Source organism: Amia ocellicauda, chromosome 12, assembly GCF_036373705.1.
Source record: "Amia ocellicauda isolate fAmiCal2 chromosome 12, fAmiCal2.hap1, whole genome shotgun sequence".
Classification (NCBI taxonomy): domain Eukaryota; kingdom Metazoa; phylum Chordata; class Actinopteri; order Amiiformes; family Amiidae; genus Amia; species Amia ocellicauda.
In genome coordinates, this window is record NC_089861.1 from 36,728,062 (window position 1) to 36,746,521 (window position 18,460).

General features: G+C 39.8%; 1 protein-coding gene across 2 annotated transcripts in view; it reads left to right on the forward strand.

The window, feature by feature from the left end:
- xrcc1 (X-ray repair complementing defective repair in Chinese hamster cells 1) overlaps positions 1–18,460 on the forward strand; it is a 145,868-nt gene that overhangs the window by 15,777 nt on the left and 111,631 nt on the right. For both annotated transcript variants that reach the window (XM_066719475.1, XM_066719476.1), the window contains exons 4-5: positions 4,045–4,203; positions 13,241–13,318. In XM_066719475.1, the coding sequence (XP_066575572.1) occupies positions 4,045–4,203; positions 13,241–13,318 (237 nt within the window). The remainder of the gene's footprint in view (positions 1–4,044; positions 4,204–13,240; positions 13,319–18,460) is intronic.

The following is an 18,460-nucleotide window of genomic DNA, read 5'->3' on the forward strand; positions in this document are numbered from 1 at the left end:
AGTGATATACACTCACCTAAAGGATTATTAGGAATACCATACTAATACTGTGTTTGACCCCCTTTCGCCTTCAGAACTGCCTTAATTCTAAGTGGCATTGATTCAACAAGGTGCTGAAAGCATTCTTTACAAATGTTGGCCCATATTGATAGGATAGCATCTTGCAGTTGATGGAGATTTATGGGATGCACATCCAGGGCATGAAGCTCCCGTTCCACCACATCCCAAAGATGCTCTATTGGGTTGAGATCTGGTGACTGTGGGGGCCAGTTTAGTACAGTGAACTCATTGTCATGTTCAAGAAACCAATTTGAAATGATTCGACCTTTGTGACATGGTGCATTATCCTGCTGGAAGTAGCCATCAGAGGATGGGTACATGGTGGTCATAAAGGGATGGACATGGTCAGAAACAATGCTCAGGTAGGCCGTGGCATTTAAACGATGCCCAATTGGCACTAAGGGGCCTAAAGTGTGCCAAGAAAACATCCCCCACACCATTACACCACCACCACCAGCCTGCACAGTGGTAACAAGGCATGATGGATCCATGTTCTCATTCTATTTACGCCAAATTCTGACTCTACCATCTGAATGTCTCAACAGAAATCGAGACTCATCAGACCAGGCAACATTTTTCCAGTCTTCAACTGTCCAATTTTGGTGAGCTTGTGCAAATTGTAGCCTCTTTTTCCTATTTGTAGTGGAGATGACTGGTACCCGGTGGGGTCTTCAGCTGTTGTAGCCCATCCGCCTCAAGGTTGTACGTGTTGTGGCTTCACAAATGCTTTGCTGCATACCTCGGTTGTAACGAGTGGTTATTTCAGTCAAAGTTGCTCTTCTATCAGCTTGAATCAGTCGGCCCATTCTCCTCTGACCTCTAGCATGAACGATGCATTTTCGCCCACAGGACTGCCGCATACTGGATGTTTTTCCCTTTTCACACCATTCTTTGTTAACCCTAGAAATGGTTGTGCGTGAAAATCCCAGTAACTGAGCAGATTGTGAAATACTCAGACCGGGCCGTCTGGCACCAACAACCATGCCACGCTCAAAATTGCTTAAATCACCTTTCTTTCCCATTCAGACATTCAGTTTGGAGTTCAGGAGATTGTCTTGACCAGGACCACACCCCTAAATGCATTGAAGCAACTGCCATGTGATTGGTTGGTTAGATAATTGCATTAATGAGAAATTGAACAGGTGTTCCTAATAATCCTTTAGGTGAGTGCACAGTGCATCCGGAAAGCATTCACAGCACTTCACTTTTTCCACATTTTGTTATGTTACAGCCATATTCCAAAATGGATTCAATTCACTATTTTCCTCAAAATTCTACAAACAATACCCCATAATGACAATGTGGAAGAAGTTTGATTGAAATCTTTGTAAATTTATTAAAAATAAAAAACAATAAAAGCACATGTACATTTTGATGTACATCAAAATGGAGCTCAGGTACATCCTGTTTCCACTGATCATCCTTGAGATGTTTCTACAACTTGATTGGAGTCCACCTGTGGTAAATTCAGTTGATTAGACATGATTTGGAAAGGCACACACCTGTCTATATAAGGTCCCACAGTTAACAGTGCATGTCAGAGCACAAACCAAGCCATGAAGTCCAAGGAATTGTCTGTAGACCTCCGAGACAGGATTGTATCGAGGCACAGATCTGGGCAAGAGTACAGAAAAATTACTGCAGCATTGAAGGTCCCAATGAGCACAGTGGCCTCCATCATCCGTAAATGGAAGAAGTTTGGAACCACCAGGACTCTTCCTAGAGCTGGCTGGCCGGCCAAACTGAGCGATCGGGGGAGAAGGGCCTTAGTCTGGGAGGTGACCAGGAACCCGATGGTTCACTCTAACAGAGCTCCAGAGTGTCTCTGTGGAGAGAGGAGAACCTTCCAGAAGAACAATCATCTCTGCAGCACTCCACCAATAAGGCCTATATGGTAGAGTGGCCAGATGGAAGCCACTCCTCAGTAAAAGGCACATGACAGCCAGTCTGGAGTTTGCCAAAAGGCACCTGAAGGACTCTCAGACCATGAGAAACAAAGATTGAACTCTTTGGCCTGAATGGCAAGCGTCATGTCTGGAGGAAACCAGGCACCGCTCATCACCTGGCCAATACCATCCCTACAGTGAAGCATGGTGGTGGCAGCATCATGCTGTGGGGATGTTTTTCAGCAGCAGGAACTAGGAGACTAGTCAGGATCGAGGGAAAGATGAATGCAGCAATGTACAGAGACATCCTTGATGAAAACCTTCTCCAGAGTGCTCTGGACCTCAGACTGGGGCAAAGGTTCATCTTCCAACAGGACATCGACCCTAAGCACACAGCCAAGATAACAAAGGATTGGCTACAGGACAACTCTGTGAATGTCCTTGAGTGGCCCAGCCAGAGCCCAGACTTGAACCCGATTGAACATCTCTGGAGAGATCTGAAAATGGCTGTGCACTGACGCTCCCCATCCAACCTGATGGAGCTTAAGAGGTCCTGCAAAGAAGAATGGGAGAAACTGCCCAAAAATAGGTGTGCCAAGCTTGTAGCATCATACTCAAAAAGACTTTAGGCTGTAAATGGTGCCAAAGGTGCTTCAACAAAGTATTGAGCAAAGGCTGTGAATACTTATGTAGATGTACTTTTTTTGTTTTTTATTTTTAAAAAATTTGCAACGATTTCAAACAAAACTTTTTTCACGTTGTCATTATGGGGTATTGTTTGTAGAATTTTGAGGAAAATAATGAATTTAATCCATTTTGGAATAAGGCTGTAACAAGAAAATGTGGAAAAAGTGAAGCGTTTCCGGATGCACTGTACATATATTTTCCCTGTTCCCTGAACAGAAATGCTGTTGCTGCAGGAATCGAATTTTAAGCTCGCTCAAAAACAGTAACTCCCTGAGTCATGGCAGAGCATCTTAGAAGGTACTGCTTAAAGGGTTAAGAAATTGAGAGAATATGGCACAACTGTGTATTTGCCTAGATCAGGCTGTCCTCAAAATCTGAATATCCGGGTGAGAAGGGCACTCGTCAGAGAGGCCACCAGGAGGCCTGTGGCAACTCTAAAGGAGTTAGTCTTTCACGGCTGAGCTGGGAGACACAGTGCATACTGCAAAAATAGCCTGGGTGCTTTACAAAAATGTCCTTTATTGGAGAGTGGCAAAACGAAAGTCATTGTTGAAAGAAACTTGCATAAAATCTCAGCTAGAGTTTGCCAGAAGGCATGTGGGCATTCCCTACCGTGAATGCTATGGGGATGCTTCTCTGCGTCAGGGCCTGGACAATGTAAAGATAGAGGGCAAAATGGATACAGCAAAGTACAGAGAAATCCTGGAAGAAAACCTGCTGAAGTCTGCAAGACACATGGGACTTGGGAGAAGATTCATCTTCCAGCAGGACAAAAAGGTCAAAGTCCAGACCTCAATCCAATTGAGAATATGTGGATATGAGTTGAATATTGCTGTTCACCAAAGGTCCCCATCCAACTTGAATGAGCTTGAGCAATTTTGCTAAGAATGTAAGTGCTGCTAAAAGGTGCCTCTACCAGATATTGAATGAAGGGGGTGATTACTTATGCATACAATTATTTTCTGTTTTGTACTTTTGTAATTCATTTAGAACAATTTGCAGATTATTTTTTCACTTTGACATTATGGACATTTTCTGTGTTGATCAGTGACAAAAACTCCTGATTAAATACATTCTGATTTCATGTTGTAACAATAAAATGTGGAAAAGTCCAAGGGGAGTGAATACTTTTGAGATCCACTGTATATGTAAATATAACTCCAACTGTAGCATTCCATTGCATCCACTCTTCATTTGAAGTAGCCCTTCATTTGAAGATTTAGTGCTTTATACTTTTGAATTTGTCTTAAACCCATGTGGCTAGACCCTTCCTGATCCCAACATGAGTGAGCATTCCACATTAAATCAGTCTGATATGTCTGTATGTGTTTGGTGTTTGTAGTTGTTGTTGTTGCTGCTTCTTGTGAAGCTGCATCCCTGTGTTCAACCATCTTTCCCCTCCATCCTACAGGTGATCCTGGTTACCTCTTCTTTCATGTCTCCCTCTGAGAGCCGTGCCAGTACCAACCTCAACCGTGTCAGGATGTTCGGGCCTGACAAACTGGTGAAAGCCAATGCTGAAAAGAAATGGGACCGGGTGAAGATCATTTGCACCCAACCCTATAACAAGGTGAGAGGACATGAAGCCTCCTGACAGGTTGGTACTGCGGAGTTTGTGGCCACCAATGTTTCAGTAAACTTGATCCTTCTCAAACTTTGTTCTCAAAAACAAAGGCTTTTCACAGTACTGGGCAATTGGATGAGTTCTCATGGAGTTCAATGTGTTTGGACTTGGCAGTTCCTCACCGGCTCCTGTTGCTAACTAGGTGCATTTGAGCTCTGTAGTGTTCTTTTGAGCGTCAGTCCTCCCCATTATGCTGTACCAGTTTTACATAGTGCAGTATCTGGATGTTTATGTGGATGCCCTTGGGTTTTACTGTCTATATCCTTGCTGTGTTATGCACACAGGTCATAGAGGTGTGCTGTGCTGACTGACAGCTGGATATTCTGCTGGATACAATGCCTTGTACTTCTCTGTATTTTTGCACTTTGTTTGCACTTATGTTGCAAGTCGCCCTGGATAAGGGCGTCTGCCAAGAAATAAAAATAATAAATAATAATAATAATAATAAATAATATTCTAAATCTAAAGGAATAAATAATTGCTAATTCAAATTGTTGTTGGGGGGTGGTGGAGATTAAGCTCTAAATCCTGGGTCTGTTCTTTATTGCATATCTTTTATGAGTTTTTGAGGCCTGTATGATGATGATGATTATTATTACTATTATATCTTCATTTCGCAGACACAATTATCTTAAGTCCACTAACAAGGATTATACTTCAGCATAATACTATTAAACACAAGTGTTTCTGTAAGAATGTAAATAGTAATATTATGTTACAATAAATAAAGTGCAAAGATTTAAGAGCATAATTAAAACATTGTCCATAGATAAGTGATTTAGTAGGTGGACAGGCTAATGCAGAAGACTGTATAGGCATAGGCAACTCAGACCATCAGAGGAAGACTTGCAGGAGCTACAAGTGCAGTCTGAACAGATGAGTTTTGAGGTGCTGTTGGAATGTGTGATGCAACATTCAGAATACTAATCTCATGGCGAATATATTACACATCAGGACTACACTGGTCCTGCACAAATCACAGCGCTTGGTATAGCGCAGCAAATAAATTAATTATACCTACTGTGATGGATCAGCTTCCCTGTATGGTCAAAAATCTTAAAACTCACAGTACCAGATTTAGTTGTAAATGCCGGCGCGTGTATTTATTTACAAAAACAAACAAAAACTTAGCCCGTATTTGGGCTCACAAATAAACATCAAATGAAAGGAGCTGGCCAGGGACAGCTATGTCTGTTTACCCTTGTTTCCTCCACCAAGTTGCAATGTGTTTCTCTTTTCCTCTTAGACTCTCCTTTGTACTCCCGTCTTGTCTCTCCCTTTGTTTCCCCCATGTGCTTTTTAAATACTTCTCCCCAAGTGCATGCAGTTATCCAATTACCCCAATCAGACCACACCTAATCATAGCCTAAAGAGGCCCAACCAAGATGGCTGCCCTGTTTTCAGCCTCCTTCCCCAAGATGGAGTGCACCTTCCTCAACCCACAGGGTCCCACTCTAGCTCTGGGAATGTACACTCCATCACAATACAGAAATATATATAATCATATAAAACCTGTAAGAAGAAACGCAAGACATTTTTCATTCTTTCTATTATTTTCTGCATTGTAAAACGCAGATCTTGTTCTTTCTCGGTTTCTTTATTATTTTTCTGGCTTCTTATTATTATCTGTGTTGAAAAATGTAGATCTTTGTTATTACTCGGTTTCTTCTTATTATTATTATCTACGTTGAAAAACACAGAAATTGTTATCTCTCGGTTTCTTTATTATTATTATTATTATTATTATTAATAATAATAATAATAATAATAATAATAATAATAATAATAATATTATCTGCATTGAAAAATGCAGATCTCGTTATTACTCGGTTTCTTTATTATTTTTCTGCTTATTATTATCTGCGTTGAAAAACGCAGATCTTGTTATTACTCGGTTTCTTTATTCTTCTTATTATTATTATTCTCGTTTCCGACCACTTAAAAGTAAATGTATCTCCTCCTACAGTTTTTCAGCTATCAAAATGACACTCTGTGCACTTTTTGCACTATATCTGAAAATGGTTGCTATTTTGGTGTAGGTCTGTAGTCTGCCTTCAGACCTACATGCCACTTCTTGTGAAAGTGAAAGTAGTTTATAACTCTCTAACGGTTGTAAATACAGTCATGGTATGTATTGAACACATATAGGAAACCTATGGAGCTTTATCTTACCATGCCTTTTTTATTGACCTTTGACCTTTCTGGAGCCAGATACTGATCAATTTATCTGATCCAAGGTGCTCTCAGATATTTAACATCTCATTATTGCTTGAAGGAAGCTGTTCTGAGAAATGTTACTATGGAGCATAGATAGGAAAGTGTGTATGAGGTTTCCAAAACTGCTAACGCTTTTCCGATTGGAGCTATGGATCATGGGATATCGCCAAAAATATTCTTGATTTGAAGGCTTGTAACTCCTTACGGGTGGCAGATACGATGATGGTCACTATAGAACATGTATAGGAAAGCATATGGGCTGTATCCATGCATGATGTTGAACTTGACCTCTGACCTCTCCTTCAAGGTCAAATCACATTTTCTTGCATTTCAGGGTGCATAGAGTCAGATTTAGTGTTGGACACGTATAGGAAACCATAAGTGGTCTAATTGAAAATGTCAGAAGATTTGACCTTTGACTTCTCGATTCAGGTCAAATGCAATATTTTTAAACGTTTTGCTCTATAACTCCTCACAAAGATGAAATAAGCCTTTGGTCTATATGGAACACATATAGGAAACCATAGATGGGCTTCCAACATATGCCCCTGAATTTGACCTTTGACCTTTCCTTCAAGGTCAAATTCAGTATGAGTACTAAAAAACTCATGTTTTCTCCTAGGCTCAAGGTCAAAACTAATATCTGAGTTCAGATTTGTAATTAACATCATATGTTTACTTCTATAATAGTCCAAGCACCTTAATTTTGATCTTTGACCTCCCCTTAGTGGTCAGTCAATGCCTAAAACTGCTTATATTGCCCTAAAGAATGTAGATAGGCTAATAATTGCTATAGAACTCAGATAGGAACTCATATGTGGTCTGTTTGAAAATTTCCACAATTTTGGCCTTTGACATCTCCTGAAGGTCAAACTGGCTCATAACTGCTTTCAGATAGCTGTTAGGCTCATTCTTACTTTGCAACACATATAGGAAACCATGTATGATCTATCTGAAAATGCTGTATATGATGACCTATGACCGTATTTTTAGGTCAAATGATATACCCTATTATAAGTCCTTCTACAGAAGAGTTATGAAGCTGCATTAAAGCTACAATTCCCAACATGTAATCAGAATGGATTTAATCAGGTGTTTTTGAGTTATTTTCTGTCTTGTATTTGTAATTAATGTAGAACAATATGCAGATTATATTCTTCACTTTGACATGATGGATGTTTTCTGTGTTGATCAGTGGCAAAAACTCCTCATTAAATGCATTATGATTTCATGTTGTAACACAAGTCCAAAGGGGGTGAGAGTATACGAATCCCCAGCATGTTCTTTTTAAAATATAAAAAAACCAAATAACTATTCAAGAACAGTTTTTCAAGGAGTGCACCTGTCTAGAAGCTTGTCAAAACTACATGGCAATAAAAAACACATCTATTGTTATCTTGAAACGTAATTTCTTCATATACATTGCTGAATATGTTTACCATCACAATGATACTACGTTTGCTACATTGTTCCTATATCATATATATGTTTTATGTTGTAGTATGTTACACAGTATTCCAGATGAGGTCTAACTAGTGCATTATACAGTCTTAACATTACTTCCCTTGTTCTAAATTCTACACTTTTGACAATATTACCTAACATTCTGTTTGCCTGTAGACTCCTAGGTCTTTCTCATGTGTTACTTCTTCTAGTTCTATTCCTTCCATATTGTAATTATAGTGGACATTTTTGTTACCTACATCTAATACCTTGCACTTGTCCACATTTGAATTTCAGCTGCCAGGTGTCGGGCCATAACTGAATATTATCTTAGTCCCTTTGAATAGCCTGTGCTGCCGAGATTGTATCTGCTGAGCCACCTATTTTAGTATCATCTGCAAAGTTTGCTAACTATCCCAGAGTCCAGATCATTAATATTGATTAGAAAAAGCAAAGGCCCTAGTATTGATCCCTGTGGAACTCCACTAACAACCTCAGTCCAATTAGAAGCAACTCCTCTAATTGACATCCTCTGTTTCTTATACATCAACCAGTTCATAATCCATCTACTTACATTACCCTGAATGCCTACAGCTTCCAATTTGAGGATCAGTCTTTGGTGTGGAACCTTATCAAAAGCTTTTTGAAAATCTAAGTATATCATATGATATGCTTGCACATGATCTACAGCTGCAGTTGCATGTTCAAAAAAATCTAATAAATTAGTAAGACGTGATCTGCCATTTGAATTAAAAGTTTACAATACTAAACAGTTTGCTTAATAAACTTGTATTGGTCTCATAAGCAGTACAATATTCAAACATTCCTCTTTTGACTCCCTTAAAAGCGCAACCTAAATTTTTCCCATCTCCTTTAACCGATACAAAAAATCTGTTTGTTTTGAAAGCTCTTTTTATTGGTTAATGATAAAAACAAACCTCTCTGCTATTGGTTTCGATAGTTTGTTGCTAGGTAAAACAGTCCAATAAAAAGTGTGGGCCCTGTAGTACTCTGAGGGTTAAACATAGTTGCAGTCTCTGTTTGTTTTAAAGCAATGTCCAACAATGACATAAAATCCACTAAACCTAGAAACAATCCTGGGTTTTTGTGACCTCATCATGACCCCGCAAAGTTAGCTCAATGGCCTCGCAAAATTTGAGAAGTCAATTGTCCATCCATCCATCCATTTTCTACACCGCTTGTACTGATGAGGGTCGCGGTGGCAGCATACTTAGCAGGGCAGACCAGACCTCCCTTTCCCCAGCGACAGATTCCAGCTACTCCTGGGGGATTCCCAGGCGTTCCCAGGCCATCCAGTAGATATAATCCCTCCAGCATGCCCTGGGTCGGCCTCGCGGTGTCCGCCCAGTGGGGTGTGCCTGGTAAAGCTGCACAGGCAGCCTCCCGGGGGGCATCCTTACCAGATGTCCGAACCACCTCAGCTGGCTCCTCTCGATCCGGAGAAGTAGCGACTCTACTCCGAGGTTCTCCCGGATTACTGAGCTCCTCACCCTATCCCAAAGGGTGAGTCCAGCAACCCTGCGGAGAAACCTAATTTCCGCCGCTTGCACCCGCGATCTCGTGCGTTAGCCACACCACCACATTCAGACTCAATGTCCTTGACCTCAATCGGGATACAGGAGAAATTTGTCCGGAGGTGGGAGTTGAAATCTTTCCTCACAGTATCAACAGCCAGACATTCCCAGCAGACATTCACTCCTCGTTTGCGTCTCCCGGGTTTACTGGCCAGTGTCCCGTTTATCGGATTCAACTCTCCACCAAGTAGTGATCAGTTGACAGCTCTGCCCCTCTCTTCACCCGAGTGTCCAAAACATATGGCCTTAGGTCCGATGATACAACTATAAAGTCAACCATCGTACACTTATGAGCATTCTTGTGCTTGAACATGGTGTTCGTTATGGACAGTCCATGACTAGCACAGAACTCCAATAATAACTCACCACTCAGGTTCAGATTGGGGAGGCCATTCCTCCCAATCACCCACCTCCAAGTATCTCCATCGTTGCCTACGTGAGCATTGAAATCCTCTAATAAGACTACTGAGTTGGTAGGCTGCACCCTATCGGGCACCATACCCACCTTCTCCAAGAAGGCCGAATACTGTGAACTGCTGTTCGGCGCATAAGTGCAGACAACAGTCAAAGTTTTCCTCTCTGAGACACGAAGCCTCAACGAGGCAACCCTCTTGCCTACAGGGACAAACTCCAACTGTGCGGCACCCAGCCTGGGACTTGTGAGTATCCCCACACTTGCCCGGGATCGCTCACGCAGGTCCACTCCGGAGTAGGAGAGACCCCTCCTATCGAGAAGTTTGGTTCCAGAGCCAGTGCTATGCGTGGAGGTGACACCAACTATATCTAGTCGGTAGCTTTCCACCTCCTCCACAAGCTCCCGCTCTTTCCCCACCAGTGACGTTACATTCCATGTCCCACAAGCCAGTCTCCATCGCCAAGGTCCAGTTCGTCCAGGTCCATCCCTACCGCTGCCAATCTGGCATCGCACCCAACCCCCGCCCTTCGCCTTGCGGGTGGTGGGCCCACAAGGCGGCTCTACGTAGCCATTTCGGGCTAAGCCCAACCGGGTTATGAACCCCACCCTCAGGCCTGGCTTCAGGGGTGGGTCCCAGTATCCCTGTTCCGGGCGAGGTTCTCTTGATATTAGTCACCATCATGGGGGTCTTTGGGTGGATTGCTATTAATCTGGAACCTCGCCCTCAGACTTTTTGCCAAGGGAAACCCTACCAGGAGTACTAGCCTCCAGACAACATAGCTCCAAGGTTCACAGGATTGCACAAGCCCTTCCACCATGACAAGGTTACAATCCTAGGAAGGGTGAGAGTCAATTGTTTTTGACAAAATGCTTGTTCCTATCTATCCCTTCATTGTTCTTTTGAATTCCGTTTATATAGCCCTCATTCAGTTGGGTAGCTATGTTAATTTCCCCCACCATTGTTAACTTTACCACATTCTGCATATGGGTTTTACTGTGTTTGTGCTTTTTGATATTTTCTGAGATGTCCTTCATGTCCACCACAGTTTTCCGAAACAGCAGACATGGATAGCATAATGGCGCATTGCATGTTGTGCACCTGCGCAGCCAGGGCTTTTTGTCATACCAAGTTCTACAAAATGTTGGGTTGTACAATTTACCCCTGTCACTGCTTTGTTGATGTATGGTAATATCTGATCTTCATACTTCTTGATCTTAAATTTTTCAGGGAGAGTACTCATGTTTCCCGTTCAATGGCATTTCTTGTATGGTCATTTTGGGTCAGGCTGCTGTACAACAAGCACACAACAAGTTGTATTAGTTAAACAACTCCATGTTGAGGCTACCCACACAGTGTAAACAGACCCCTCCCTAAACATCAACTGCTAATTAAAATGACACACAAAAGACAAAACAGCAAATGGGTCCAAATCACAAATCCAGAAGAATAGTTCATTTTACCATAGTCTGGTTCTTGTCCAGTCAGAGTCAAATTCATGGCCAGGGATTGTTCCAAATAGCGGGGTTCGTAATCCAGTGTATTTGTCTACTTTAGTTTGTTTTTCTCTTTCACCCTCCTTGTAAAATCAGCATTGCCAGTGATTTGGTAAAAATACTTTTTTTTTCCATAAAATGCACATTTGCTGTGCATAATAACTAAGAACGTGAATAAATGTCAGAATTAAGCACTTAAAGGTTTTTTTTTGTTTTGTTTCTTGTTTTCTGCTATGGTGGGGTGGCGCCCTAGCTCCCCTAGTGAATGATCCGCCCCTGTGCGATACAATATCATGATGCACATTACAGTTCAGTGCATCATGATTTATCACTATCACAATTGAATCACGATACTTACTGAAGTGCTATAGAATATCTCCAATACTATTAGGTTATATACTTCAAATGACAAACTAGCTGATTCCGATTAACACCCCCTGATAACTTATTAGCTTATGGCAAGCATCATGTTATCAACACTTTTTTCTCAGAAGCAGGAGGACATGTGTTGACAGCACGGTTAGCTAGTGGGGTACAAGTATGTCCTTCAACTTTAAGCCATAATTAAAGAGAAATTAAAACTTCATATAAGATAATTTTGTAAGCATAGGTTAATATAATCCCTTTTTATTGCTTTCTGATCAGCTGTTCTGGATTGTGCCATAGAATCTGTTATTAAAAAAAAAAAAAAACTATTTGAAAAAGTCAATTACATGTATACTGGTGACTTGTTCTCAGTAATCAGAAATATATTACCTAGTACCATGAATGTGAAGTGAAGTGAAAACATACATGAAGATTTATTTTCTACTACGAATTAGGATAAGGCTGAAGGGACCCAGAAGCATGTAAGCTTCACTTCAAAATGCAAAACAAATTGTATAAAAACCAACAACACATGGATCTGTCTAACGGTCTGTATATCCATCAGTCTTTGTGTAAATATGTAATGTGTTGAAGTAGTAATTATTTTCATTTTAATAAATGATCATGTTTTAATTACTACATCATGGACAGTGTTCAATATACAGTACTGGTAATGTACATTTGATTTATTTAACTTATTGATTCATTTCTCCGTGGAAGGAACTTAATTACTGGGAAGAAAAAAATGCCACCTATGCCATACACACAAAAAACTAAAAACATACAGATGAGTCTAGTTATCGGTTTCTTTGTCAACCCAGAAAAATTACATTTATTGTTATGTTTGTTGCTTTAAATTTTGTATTATCTTAAAAAAATGTGGAGATAGACTTGCTCTCAGGATTGCACCACAAAAAGCTTAAGCACAAACAAATGTAGCAGAGAACACATTAGACCATTAGTGTAACCTCTCAACCTTATCTATAGCCTTACATCATTACAAATGTATAGGGGAGCCTTTTCTGAAACGGGGAAGGACTAAGTGTGTACAGAGGCAGAAAAAAAATAGAATCTTCACTCCCTTAAGTCATGTCAGAGAATTTTAGATATTGCTGATAGTGGTATATTTTGATAGATGGCTTAAAGTTGGCTGATTTCTAGAAAAAGGTATTATTGCCAGTGGTGGTGATGGGGGTGGGGGTGGGGGGGCAGCTTACTTCCATCTATAGGATTTTGGTTAGTACTACATTTGTGTTAATTCAATTTCAAACCTTATTATTTTTCAAATATTATGGGCATAAAAAAGGTTGAGTATCAATGTGACATTGTTAAAAATAGAATCATGATTCTACATTAAATTGTTGTATCGATACAGCACTAAAGTTCACACAACAAATTAAAATATAGTATTACATATAACATATTTCTCATCTGTCTCCTGCTTGTTTTGCAGACCATTGCCTATGGTGTTTCCTTCATAAAGCTTCATTCACCTCCAGATGGTAGTGAACCTCCAACCACTACACCACCCGTAAGTAACATTTAGGATAGCTTGAATTCATAGATTTTTGCTGTGCATGATCAGGTGGAAATAAATATTTTTTTAGTGAGCATGATCATGCTGATATGTTTTCAGAAATCTTATATATCTTTTCAAGGTATTAATTCATATATATATACACACACACACACACACAGATGTAGGGGCTGTTTCTTGCAAGCCGTGGATAAGGAGGGTCCTAGCGTTGTTTGAGACGCACATAATATTCCAAAGAATAATCCAACAATATGAAATATGATTTGATTTAAAAAATGAAAAAACTAATTTATTTGAAATCCAAAATTATAATCCAACAGACTTTCTAAACAAACAAAAAAGTGCAAGAAAACAAAAAACAGTATGTATGTATGTGTGGTTAAAAAAATATACGCCATCCACCCAATCCAAACATTTTTTAAATCTTTCCTGCCCCGCCCCTCAATCGATAGATAACACCTTACCCCATTCCCCTGGCTTCCTGGGTGTGGCCACTAAAGAGCATTTAGCCAATATACAAATTAAACCAACAGAATCAAAACAAAAATAAATGCATAAACAAAACCAAGACATGAATAAACCATAAACCAGGGATTCCAAAAGTGTGGCCCTCGAGGATGTTTGGTGCGTCCCCCCAAATGCAGCCTTCAACCACCCCTTTTCTGAAGATTTACTATATTTTCACACTTCATTAACATTTTTTGTTACAAATTGCACATGAAAATAATAAAACAACAATTAAAGTTAATAAACAGTTCCCTAACAGAAATGTATAGGAAATAAAATCGGTCGTTAATTTTGTACTGCGGCCCCCCCATCCCATGCAACCTCGGGAAATTGGCCCTCCATCACCAGACATTGGGAACCCCTGCCATAAACAAACTAAATTAACTTCTCTCTAACAAATAATAATCTTTCACTAATAAAGATAGCAACATAAAGGAAAAAGAACAGAAAACCTTAATCTGGCTTCAACAACAGATTCAAGGAATACAACACACAGACGTATTCCTTCTGGCATGTTTCCCAAAAATGTTGTTATAGTGTGCTGGATATGGGCAAAAGTAGTTTCATACTATGTATGCACAAGTTTTGCAATACATATATGTGTATAGTATAATTCTAAAATACCTTGAATCGTATCTTTTTTTTTTTTTACACTCATTGTTTTCAACCCGCCGGTGAGTTGAGATATTAGCCAGAAACATAGTTGTATCACAGATATTGACTTGCAAAGTAGGGGAAACATTTACTCCAGTTCTAGAATGTCTATTTGTAATGCATACAAAATAAATGATCATAACTCCTTCAGGTTTTATCAAATTTTCACCCAGTTTGTTTTAAAAGTTGTTGACTAGTACTTTAAGGGAAAAGTGTAAGAAAAAAGTTTACATTGACTTTTTTAAAATAAAATCCTAAAGTGTAATAATTCATAATTATGCTATTATTTGTCTTGGGGGGGAAAGGGTAGTTGTGTTGCAATATAGTGTGTCTAATCATGATCAATGCAGAAATGGATTCTGTAGTTTGTATGAGAAATGACCCTCTTGTGAGTATTTTGTGGTACAAATTTTCTCTAAACTTTTCTGCATAGGCTAGTTTTTTTCAAATGCACATTAGTCCTTAATTTCTTATGGTATTTTCACCCAACAACTTCTCCAAATTTCAATATGAGTGGTATTTCAACTAAACATAATTAAAAAAAAAAAAAAAAAATCCCATTGATTTTAATGGAGGGAAAATTTCAAAAATGCATTTTGTTTTTGTGAAATAACTCGGTAGTACTGTAATATAGTTTGTCTAATCATGATCAACTATGTGTAATATTATAGTACAGGTTGTCTAGTTTCATTTGATAGGTGTCACATACCTGTACTCCTTATAATGTCCATATTAAACACTTGCGCATCTAAGAAGTCCAACCAGGCAAAAATTAGGGAGTTAATACTAATTTGCCACATTTTACATTTTTTTTATTACTTTTCTGAAAACCTGGTCTCTGTCTATAATCTATATTAATACTTTTGCTGTTTTATTTTTAACCAAAAGATGGTGCAAGTGAACAATTTTTGCTTTGAATGATAGCAAGTTTTTAATGATACAAGTAGTTTTGGTGGCTAGTAAACATATATATATATTCTTTGTTTTATTGTATACTGAACAGGTGATAATACTGTGGTTCATAGAACAAAACATATTTTAAGTAGAATTGTGTTGTTTGTTTAGGGTACTTTAGCTGCCTGCTATATAACTAATCCAAAAGTACAGGTTCCAAACTAAAGTACTTAAGTTGGTCTAATGAATTTAATATTTCTTTGTATTTAAAATGAAGCTAAATTAACCTAATACATTCACTTGGGACCCCAACCAAAAATAGAACCCCCCCAACTATATATATATATATATATATATTTTTGTTTATTTCCTTTTAAGTATGGATTTTTTTTTATTTTTTTTATTTTTTATTTTTTTTATATATGGGTATTAGATTCTCTTTAATATGGTAAATGTTTTAAGCCCCAAAGTATGACAGGGCACACACACACACACACACACACATACACACACACACACACCAGGGTTTTTCCTGCATAGAGGAATTTTTGTCGCCCCCAAAGAGGTTTTAGCGAGCGCCAAAGGAAAATCAGTGCCAAAATGATAAGAAATGAAAAAAAAACTGCATTTCAAATCCTCTCCAAATGTGTTTAAGGTCTGCCCTGTGCAAATCGTCCCGGGGGCGGGCTGAGCGTTCTACGTCATATTACTCTAATCCTGTCTCCCATAGGTGCTCAACGCTGCCACTGCCGGAAACTGCAGGTCTGTAGCTTTTGAATGAGCCTAGTTACAGCCATTTCCGTATAAGCAGTGCTGAGATATCGGTCTTTTAAGAAACTCGTATATCTTTTTTTGGTGACGGCCCAGAGGGGAGAGGGGTGCCGCATTCCATGCCCTGTTACCTGAATCCTGTCAGTCATTGGCCAGCTGTTCTGTCATTCTCTTACAGGGCAGGGTTGTAGCTTTCCAATTACACCAGACACGCCCATATCTGAGCAGGCTTGGCTGCGCTGCTCTGAGCTCACAGACCGCACGTAGGGAAGGCAGAATAGATGTGATTCACAGACAGAGCAGAAAGACGCGATACAGCAAGAAAATCAAATACAAAGTTGAAAAATGGAATCTGACACAAGAAATTTAACACCTACCCTTCAGAAACAAATAATAGATGCGGAGTCTGTTTACAGCACTATGATAGCCACTGACAGTGCTAGAATAAAATGCCATGGCAGTGTGGCGGCTGGGATGAGTTACTGCATCAACATTGACAGGAGCTCTTGTAAAGAATAGCATGTAATGTAATGCCTAAAGTGACAATATTCAAAAGCCAGATATTTGGAATTCTGTTTCCCTGTTTAGTATTCTTTTTTACTTGTATATAGTTATTCCGGTTGTTGGTAGTCAAATATACTACCATGGCCTTGTCAGTTCCTTTTATTTAGTTAAAAAAAAGAGGAGGGTGAAATAATCTGAAGCAGGATGTGACCTCTGCAACTGACTGCCTCCCCTCTCCCAACCCCACTCCCCTCTCCCTCAAACTCACTCTCCTCCCCCCATTTATATATATATATATATATATATATATATATATATATATATATATATACACTCACCTAAAGGATTATTAGGAACACCTGTTCAATTTCTCATTAATGCAATTATCTAACCATCCAATCACATGGCAGTTGCTTCAATGCATTTAGGGGTGTGGTCCTGGTCAAGACAATCTCCTGAACTCCAAACTGAATGTCTGAATGGGAAAGAAAGGTGATTTAAGCAATTTTGAGCGTGGCATGGTTGTTGGTGCCAGACGGGCCGGTCTGAGTATTTCACAATCTGCTCAGTTACTGGGATTTTCACGCACAACCATTTCTAGGGTTTACAAAGAATGGTGTGAAAAGGGAAAAACATCCAGTATGCGGCAGTCCTGTGGGCGAAAATGCCTTGTTCATGCTAGAGGTCAGAGGAGAATGGGCCAACTGATTCAAGCTGATAGAAGAGCAACTTTGACTGAAATAACCACTCGTTACAACCGAGGTATGCAGCAAAGCATTTGTGAAGCCACAACACGTACAACCTTGAGGCGGATGGGCTACAACAGCAGAAGACCCCACCGGGTACCACTCATCTCCACTACAAATAGGAAAAAGAGGCTACAATTTGCACAAGCTCACCAAAATTGCACAGTTGAAGACTGGAAAAATGTTGCCTGGTCTGATGAGTCTCGATTTCTGTTGAGACATTCAGATGGTAGAGTCAGAATTTGGCGTAAACAGAATGAGAACATGGATCCATCATGCCTTGTTACCACTGTGCAGGCTGGTGGTGGTGGTGTAATGGTGTGGGGGATGTTTTCTTGGCACACTTTAGGCCCCTTAGTGCCAATTGGGCATCGTTTAAATGCCATGACCTACCTGAGCATTGTTTCTGACCATGTCCATCCCTTTATGACCACCATGTACCCATCCTCTGATGGCTACTTCCAGCAGGATAATGCACCATGTCACAAAGGTCGAATCATTTCAAATTGGTTTCTTGAACATAACAATGAGTTCACTGTACTAAACTGGCCCCCACAGTCACCAGATCTCAACCCAATAGAGCATCTTTGGGATGTGGTGGAACGGGAGCTTCGTGCCCTGGATGTGCATCCCACAAATCTCCATCAACTGCAAGATGCTATCCTATCAATATGGGCCAACATTTGTAAAGAATGCTTTCAGCACCTTGTTGAATCAATGCCACGTAGAATTAAGGCAGTTCTGAATGCGAAAGGGGGTCAAACACAGTATTAGTATGGTGTTCCTAATAATCCTTTAGGTGAGTGTGTATATGTATATATATATATGGGGTTTCATTTATTCAAGCATGATAGACATTTTTGTTTATCAAATGGTCAGAAATAACAAGAAAATGCATAGATTTCTGTCATAAGGTAACTCATTGCCTTTACTGTACGCGGACCGATCATGCTTACTGTTGTGCGTAGTCACCCCCCAAAGGCCCATTCTGAGCCAGGAAAAACCCTGCACACACACACACACCCACCCACACACACCCACCCCCACCCAACTAAGTCAC